The sequence below is a fragment of the Carya illinoinensis genome, chromosome 10 (assembly GCF_018687715.1).
Source record: "Carya illinoinensis cultivar Pawnee chromosome 10, C.illinoinensisPawnee_v1, whole genome shotgun sequence".
NCBI classification, from domain to species: Eukaryota; Viridiplantae; Streptophyta; class Magnoliopsida; order Fagales; family Juglandaceae; genus Carya; species Carya illinoinensis.
Genome location: NC_056761.1, coordinates 231,590 through 240,558, shown reverse-complemented (window position 1 = coordinate 240,558; position 8,969 = coordinate 231,590). Strand labels below are relative to the sequence as shown.

General features: G+C 33.6%; 1 protein-coding gene across 2 annotated transcripts; it reads left to right on the top strand.

Moving 5' to 3' along the window:
- The first annotated feature begins 3,514 nt into the window (after positions 1-3,514).
- LOC122278286 (ras-related protein RABC2a-like) lies at positions 3,515-8,498 on the top strand. 2 transcript variants are annotated; one of them, XM_043088471.1, is made up of 6 exons: positions 3,515-3,895; positions 4,271-4,339; positions 5,311-5,376; positions 7,046-7,125; positions 7,660-7,788; positions 8,153-8,498. In XM_043088471.1, the coding sequence occupies exons 1-6, from the start codon at positions 3,754-3,756 to the stop codon at positions 8,261-8,263; spliced, it is 597 nt and encodes a 198-aa protein (XP_042944405.1). In that variant the 5' UTR covers positions 3,515-3,753; the 3' UTR covers positions 8,264-8,498. The 2 variants fall into 2 exon arrangements, with proteins under 2 accessions (XP_042944405.1, XP_042944404.1); XM_043088470.1 differs by having other exon boundaries at positions 3,534-3,895; positions 7,004-7,125.
- Positions 8,499-8,969: the final 471 nt, after the last annotated feature.

The window sequence follows — 8,969 nt, the reverse complement described above, 5'->3', positions numbered from 1 at the left end:
GTATAAAAGATAAGAAATTTACAATTTTGGGAGGAGATTTTATACATATGCGATGTGTTGCACATATTTTAAACCCCATCATATGTGACGATTTAAAAGGTAAACATGATGTAGTAAATAATATTATAGAGGCAGTAAGATTTGTGAGGTTTCCATAGGCAAGACTTGATATATTTAAAACATGTGCAAACGAGATGAACATTGAGTGTGGGAAAATGGAAAAGTGTACAACTGAGCACACTTTGAACAAATGTGTCAAAGTGAGGATGGTGTGTTGATAAGCATGGCGTATAATCTAAAACTTAAGTTTGATAAATATTAGGGGAACATAAATAGGATAAACGTGATTGTTTATGTAGCTTTTATCCTTAACCCTTGATATAAGATTACAGCCTTGGATATAGGTTAAAAGGTGCAACGGGGATGAATGCGAAGATAGAATTTAAGCCAAAATGAGATTACTCATAAATCGTTTGATTGAGCAATACCACAAGTTTCATGAGCTAGGTAGTGGAAGATCAAATATGGCCTATAGAAGTTCCTTGGATATTATTAGTGACAACCTGGACTGTGAAGACTCTAATACAACTTTAGAATAGTATCTTGAGGAGCAAAACAGTTTGGTATTTAGTTTGGATGTGGATAGGTATTTGTTGGATGTGATTGAACCAAAAATACCCGAGTTTGAGATTTTCACTTGGTAGAAGAGGAACTCGATTAGATATCTCATCCTTGCAGAAATTGCACGTAATGTATTGGTCATCCCTATTTCTACCATTGCATCTGAGTCTACATTCAGCACTAGTAGAAATATATTGGACCCATATTGAAGTTTATTAGCGTTGGAGACTGTTCAAGCATTAATCTACATGCAAAATTAGTTGAGTCATAAACCAATTAATATTTGGGAGGTAGAGGAACATGTACAAGGCATTGACATCGAAGGTAAATGTCTTTATTTGTTAATTTTGATTTTTTATTACTATTTATCCATTTAACTTAACCTCTATATTTTTTTTTTCTTCTTAAAGTAACCCTCTTCCTTCAACTTCAACAATTTAAACATATTCCAATTGAGGATATTGAAGAACCCTCCAAGGTTTCATTTGAGAGTTTGATAAGGTGATTTTTATTTATTTTTATTAATACCGGGTGGGAGAAATATACTTGTAAGATTTTGGTGGTGGGGTGTTTTCACTTGCAGCTAGTGTCATGTGTGATTTGACACAAAGATCCCACTTGTTTTCCTGTCTTGGATGCAGCTGGTCTTCCTTCTTGGATGCCAGGGATGGTGTTCTACGCTCAACTGATGCCATAACATGCGTACCTCAATGTTTGGATGATTTGTGAAAAGAAAATTGATAAACTCAGTACTTTTCACAATTATGTTTTAAAATGAAGGAAATTATTGTAAAATACCATATAAAAGCAACACCACTTTACAAAAATATCCTCATTTTACATCATATGTTGTGAAAAATGTTGTGTATCATTACTCTATTGGTATTATGTCTACTCTATTATTTTAAAAAACAGTGTGTAAGATTTGCTTGATAAATCTATCAAAGTTTTGTATAGTTCACTTCTCTAATTGTAAAGTGCTTATTTGAATCCACCATTAATTACAGATTTTTGTGATGTGGGTGGACTTTGTGACCTAATTACATCACCATGGCAATGAGCAGAAACTTTCTTGGTATCGCGGCAAGGTCCTGATAATTTGTTTATATTTCTATATCAAATTACTTGGCTGTTAATCTGAATACCGCATTTCTATGCCATCCATCACTGAACATGGCATGCATTCACAAGGTGGGAGTTCCCCCCAAGCAAAATCTCTTCAAGGAATTCAAAAAACTCTTTTCAGATGATCCTTCTAGTCCAGTCTCGCCCAACTCCTGGTACTATAACCTCTGCTCCAGCTTCATATACAACTTGTCTTTTTATATTTTTATGTGTATCTTATCGACTTTTCCCTATTTATGTTTTCGTGTAACGTTTGGAATTATGAAACATGGGGTCTTAGAGTCATTCCACCACCTGGAAAAACATTGTTAGGTCAAGGTGGGCTTAGAAGATCAAATACAAGCAAGATGGGTTCTATCTGTAAGGTTAGTGAGAAGAGCAACAAATCAACATCAACTTGCATGCAGTTCTTGGAAATAAGTAATTCTTTTAAACCTTAGGTCTTTATTTTTTCTTCTTTTTTTTCTAATTGGCGTCTCTGTGAGGGAATGACTATTTGTTAGTTATTTATTGTTTAAGGTAATTGGGGCTAGAGGAAGCCAAGAGGGACTTATGAACAGATAATTGGGAGGCCGAGATACACAATGTAAAGTTCTCTTATTAACTTGTTAACCATGTTATATTTGTATGTATTGCAGTTTTGTGCCTTGGCATAAATTAAAGAGCTTGTTAATTATTCCAAACCATTTTCAGAGTCTTGACCAGGAGATGTACAATCAAACTTTCTGCTATCAGAAAGTCTTGACCGGCAATGTCAGATGCGCAAGTGACAGTTGAGCTGAGCAGTCCCACATTGAAGAGTCTTTATGTTGAATCAATCAATTTGCAAAGTTTATATGGGAGGCAGATAGGATTGAGTGTTACATTTTGATATTATTATGATGTATCATCATTTATTTTGTTTTTTGTAAATTAATGTTTTACATTGTAATGTAAATAACAATTTAATATGTAGTATGGATGTATTGTGTGTTGATTAATTATTATTTATTTTGTATTATAAAAATTTGAATGGGCAATAAAAAGTTTAAAATATGCCTACAAAAAATAATAAACATAAAGGCCTATAAAAGAAAGCTGATAAAAAGATTTTTAAAAAAAAAAAAGAAAAAAAACCTTTTAAAAAGTGTTTAAAACAATTTTTTTGAGTATTAAACATGATGTCCAAATTTAAAAATAAAAAGTACTATAAAAATATTTTAAATTTTTTTATAAATTCCTAAAACAAAAGCAAAAAAATGTAATAAATCCAGATATCATGGTTTACATCGGGTTATCGTCCAGAATGTTTTTAGATTTATCCGAGTGGTTATCCGCCTGGTTTTTAAAACCATGATTATGGCCGGATATCTAGATTCGTATCACGATGTACACTCTTAATTTATTTGAATAATATTATATACATTTTGTGAAATGCGTAAACACTACGTAATAATTTTTAAAAAAATTAAATCTATTATTAAAAAATTAAATTTTTTTTAATATATGTCCCATATTTATTTTTTTAAAATAATTCGTGGCGTTTGTGCTCGACTGTTTCAAATATTATTTCTCAATATATTTATTCGTTTCCAGACAGAATAACAATGCTCATAGAAATGGTTAATCAACAGTGTTAGATTCAAATGACGTCCATACAGGTCCAACCCCACAGAAAAATAGCAGGATGTACCGCGAAAACTAGAGGGAGGAAGAGAGAGAAAAGAACAAATACGTCGGTTGGTTGCCAGGGAAAAAAAACATTACGTGTGTTGGTTGTCAGATGTTGCCCAGGTAGCCGTTTTCTTTAACTTCGCACACTCTCCGTCCCAAGATGACCCCGTTATTATACCATATTACCTTTCCTCCTTTTGCTATCTCACTCACTCTATCGCCCCCACCTTATATACATTACTTCCACTGTGCTTTTTAGGCGAGAGGGACACACAGACACGCAGAAAAGCACTAATCATCAGACACAAACGTAGAGAGAGAAGAGAGAGACACAATCTTGAGTCTGAGGTATCAATGGGTTCGTCTTCGGGTCAGAGCAGTGGCAGCTACGATCTCTCATTCAAGATCTTACTGATCGGAGATTCGGGCGTCGGAAAAAGTAGTCTCCTTGTCAGCTTCATCTCCAATTCCGTCGAAGATCTTTCACCTACCATTGGTACTTTCTTTTTATTGTTGTTATTCTAAGCCAATATTCAGTTTTCCAATGTTAAAAAGTAGTAACTTTTAAGTTCTGCTGTGTAGAGTTCTCTACTTCTGTTGGGTCGTCTTCAGTGATTGTAAATTTAAAGATTTCTTTAGAAGGAAGATATGCAGAGATTTTCAATGAAGTTAATGTAGTCTGTCTTTTTCCACGATTTCTTAGCAACCAAACAGAACCCAACACTGTTGGATCTGTAACTAGATTGATAAAACTTTGATCATATCCATTTTCAGCGTAGTTATTTTGTTTGATCAATGCAAGCATTCATATCCCTTCTGATGGGGCGAGTAGCTTATGTGATACATACATAGAGGTTCTTATTATGTGTAGGTGTGGATTTTAAGATCAAGCTGCTCACGGCAGGTGGGAAGAGATTGAAGCTCACAATTTGGGATACTGGTAAGCTGTAGCAGTGGTCCATTATCTTAATTTTTGTATCTAATTTGAAATTTATAACATTTCTGCCTATATTGGAAAGAAACCATGCGAGCTTCGACGTACGGTGTTGAAAGATCCTCACTTTTTGAAAGCGATTTGTTCTTATCACCATTTTATCCCTTTGTTATTGCTCCATTGCCATGTCGTCTTTTGGGGGCTCTTAATCGCAAGAGCAGTGGTTGGGAAATAAGAAATAGAAATTTGAGATAATTTTTTCATCGACCTAAAGCAGCCAACAATTGCTTCACTTTTTGATGACTCCTCCAATAAATAATTGTTTCATTTTCACATTGTAAACCTGGAGTAGTTATCCATATTTACAATACACTGTCTTTTCTTCCCCAATTTCTCAGTGTTAAAGGCCTTGGGCTTTGGGGTATGCTCCCCCTAAGTCTAAGGTTCAAATCCCCTTGGGTGCAAACAATCTCTATGAGCCATCGAACTGGGGATTTTCTCCTTGAATTACCTGATATGCACTTGCAAGAAACTCCTTGCCGAGAGCCTATGCACCCCCAAGATTAGTCGGGATGTTGTTCCGGACATCCGGTGCCAATCAAAAAATAATAATTCTCAGTGTTAGTGTCATTTTAATGCAACAAACATCATCGATGCATATACCAGAACTGGTCCAATGTTTCTTTTGAGATTTCACGAGTTCTGATGCTCATTAACAAAGATCTTGGGAGTTGTACATCGTACTACAAGTTAACTAACCTTTATGTTAAGTTTGCTATATTGCTTCTCAGTGCAATTATTAGTGTTTTTTGTATCATGAAGGTAAATAAATAAACTATGCACTTACTCTAGGTTTCTTGGATAGTTCTGCCATTTTATTCATCTTTGTAACTCTTAACCTAAAAGATTCATTGAGAATTTGTTTCTAAACAAAAATGGATTATGATTGACTAAGGAAAATGTAATGTCTGTTGCAGCTGGACAGGAGAGGTTCAGAACATTAACAAACTCTTATTATAGAGGTGCCCAAGGGATCATTCTTGGTATGCTAGCAGCAACCTATCTTCATTCTTAAGATCATGCAGTGAAATATCTACTTTCTAGAATCGATAGAAAAAAAATGTTGTTTTGGTTCTAACATGTAATTCTCTGTGTTTAAATACCTGCTATCTCTCCCAATTGTGTTGATATAAGTTATAGCCAATCAGAACATGGTTCTTATGTCAGATTAAAATGAAAGATATTTAATAAGGAAAATGATTTGTATAGTCTTAAAGTGTGCAAGTCCTGTGTACTTCCTTTGAAAAAGTGGGCAAATCTGGGATTAGAACTCACATAAAAAATCCACTTTTTAATGGAGGACCCCACTTTATATAAAAAAGAGTACATCGAGTTTGCACACCCTAGGACTATAACTGGCATTACTCATTTTTGAGTGGGGTAACAATCTTGAATGTTGGCAAAATCACTTATATCCTTGCACTGGCGAGGTTAACTCTGAGATAGCATACTACATTTTTTAAACTTTTTTCCCTGGGAAAGCAGGGCAGAGATTGTTTAATCTGTTTGTTACAGAAAACCACTGTGTTTCAACTCCAGAGGTAGTATTTGAATTTAACGTGTTGCAGGAAAGTAAATTAGGACCCCCAATAGATGGAAGGGAAGGGATTGCTCAATGAAATGATCTGATAATGAACTGATTAAAAAAAAAAAAAAAAAATCTGATCATGCTTAAGTGAAGACAATACTGTAGCATTTAGAATCTGAGTGCAAGATAAAAAAGAACTGGAAGGCTGAGCAGGTTCTTGATAGAATCAGCTAAAAAGATATCTAATTCTCATCTTTTAACCACAGATGTGGCTTCTACAAAGTTCATGTGGCTGGGTAGGATTTTGTTAATTGTGTTTGGGGAGCATTGACACAGTAAACTTGTAAATAAATAGATGAAAGACCGGTATAAAAGATGACATTGTCCTAGATTAAAACGGTTCTTAGTCCGTTCATTTGAGCTTTTTTTCTTTGTATGGTAGTAGAATGACATAAAACAATTCACTAGCTTTATTAGATCAACAGTTCTTTCTTTCTTAATATTCGTTTTTAACTATCATTCTGTCTAAGTTCAAGAGATAAATTGACCACTCCTTTCTTTTCTCTCTTGCACAATTGCACCGTTAGTGAACTTATCAAACATAATTTTTTTTTATTATTTTATAATATTCTCACTATGGTATCTAGATCTATTTCCAGCATAAAGATCACGGAGGCCTTGAGGAACCTTTTCTCTATTTTCCAGTCAAATTTCATCAGCACAAACATATAGGTCTGCACACGTCATTGAATTAAGTGGATCAATGCATGCGTCACTAGCTTAAAATTAAAACAGTTTTTTTTTTTAGGAGGATGGAACCCCAATTTTATTGATAACCCTCACTTATGGCAAATGAATATCTTATAAAAAAAATAAAAAGGCAATTATTATTATAAACATATGATTCAATTATCTTTCCAATATGTTTTCTGCTATTGAGTTGTTGACTTTGTTCATAACCTTTCCATACTATATTCTGATAGCCCAAGTAAGAATATATTTTATTGATCTTGAAATAGGCAGAGCCCAATCATTTAGTAAACAGAGTTATTATCAATTTCTTTTCTTTTCTTTTCTTTTAGTTTATGACGTAACGCGCAGAGACACCTTTACAAACTTATCAGATGTTTGGGCTAAAGAAGTGGAACTCTACTCAACTAATCAGGGCTGTATCAAGATGCTTGTTGGGAATAAAGTTGATATAGTAAGATTTATATTCCCCATATCTTAAGCATTCTGATACTTGGTTGAGAAACTTAGTTCCATACCCTTTCCGAATTTACTTTTCATGTTAAACTTCTTAAGGGATATCTCATGTGTACTTCTAGTTGCATGAAAAATAATTTTCATATTATAATCCCCATCTTGACTATAAAAGCATGGCCGGAATTTCTTTTATCAGTTAAAAAAAACATGGCAGGAATATCTATAGTGAGCAATTCTTGGCATATTGTAAAAGCATGTGTTAAATTGCAGGTGTCTGTGAGATCGTGTGTTTTGCTTATCAGTTTTAATTTGATTTACGTTTTTAAATCTTTTTCCTGCTGGCAATAGATCTCCATTGCCAATAGGACTTTTTCCTCAGTATTAGTAGTCTATTTTTCCCTTTCAACTATAATCTGGCTTCTATACACACGTTACTAAAGAAATGATACTTAGCTGTGAACTAAATTTTCTGGTATAAAAAACTCCTAATTTATTGACATAGCTAAAATAGAAGATGTATATGTGATTCCAGGATTCTGAAAGGGTGGTGAGTAGAGAGGAGGGAATTGCACTGTCAAAAGAACTTGGATGTTTGTTTCTTGAATGCAGTGCTAAAACTAGAGAAAACGTGGAGCAATGCTTTGAAGAACTTGCATTAAAGGTAATACTTAATGCATTTAACTTTATGTGGTATCGGATATTCAAGATATTTGGCAATCACTCTGGACAATCCATTTATTTGTCTAATCACACTTCATAGTTGCTTTTTCTTTTTTGCAAGCATGTGTGGTTTATCCGTTAGCTGTATTTCAAGCTATTATGGGGTTAATATGTTGGTTTTATCTCAAGCCATGATAGTTTGGTTGGTAGCCTTTGATTGGAATGGCAATATCCCCCTAATTACAAGGGGAAGGGTGGGATGAGACAAGGGGTTGGGCAAGGTTTGTCCAAGAAACTATGACAGACTTGAGAAAGATTTAGAACTTTCTATTCAAACTTATAACAAGATTGAGGTTATTTTACAGATAATGGAGGTTCCTAGTCTTTTGGAAGAAGGATCTACTGTGGTGAAGAGAAACATCTTAAAGCAGAAACAGGAATACCAAGCACCTCCAACTGGTGGTTGTTGCTCTTAAAAAGCAAGAGTTACATATCATGAACGGATCATGTACATGTTAATTTCTCTTCCAAATTCTTACAGTTCTCCTCTCTCTGTATTTGGGTTGCTTAATTACTCGTACCATTCAAAATGGAATTGGAACTCATATAAGATATTCTAGCTTGTGTAAATTGTTTCCCGTGTTGATGAGAACAAATTGCTTGTATTTTTATTTTTATTTTTTGTTATTATTTGTTTAACACAGTTTTCCACATGTTGCTTGAATTGTTGAAGTTTTTTAACTTTACAATGCAGCTACGAGTTATTTATCTAATATTTTAATGATTCTTGTTCCCAGATTGAGTTGGTCACTAGCGACTTGACGCATTAACTAGCCTGCAACTTGCTACGTTCACTTGCCTTGCTCACCAATAATTACTCAATGTAATCAAAATCAGCGAAAATTGATTCTTGGATCCATGCAGAACTTCGCTTCAATTATGGATCAAGTTTGAGCAAACAATTCCCTGTAGTTTTTATATATAATAGTATTTATAAATATATATATATATATATATATATATATATATATATATGTATATATTGTTGCTCATATTCTATAATTTTACTTATAAAAAATTCATTTTATTAGTTTTCTTATAAAATTCAAATTTTTTAAATTTAAAATTTTATAATTTTCAGCATATCAATAACTAGGGGTGGGCAAAATTTTAAATATAAAA

Bases quoted from the DNA above. Each gene is read 5' to 3' on its own strand.
- LOC122278286 (XM_043088470.1), top strand. From the start codon at position 3,754: ATGGGTTCGTCTTCGGGTCAGAGCAGTGGCAGCTACGATCTCTCATTC. The intron at 3,896-4,270 runs GTACTTTCTTTT...TATTATGTGTAG, and splicing joins AGATCTTTCACCTACCATTG to GTGTGGATTTTAAGATCAAG. The intron at 4,340-5,310 runs GTAAGCTGTAGC...TGTCTGTTGCAG, and splicing joins GCTCACAATTTGGGATACTG to CTGGACAGGAGAGGTTCAGA.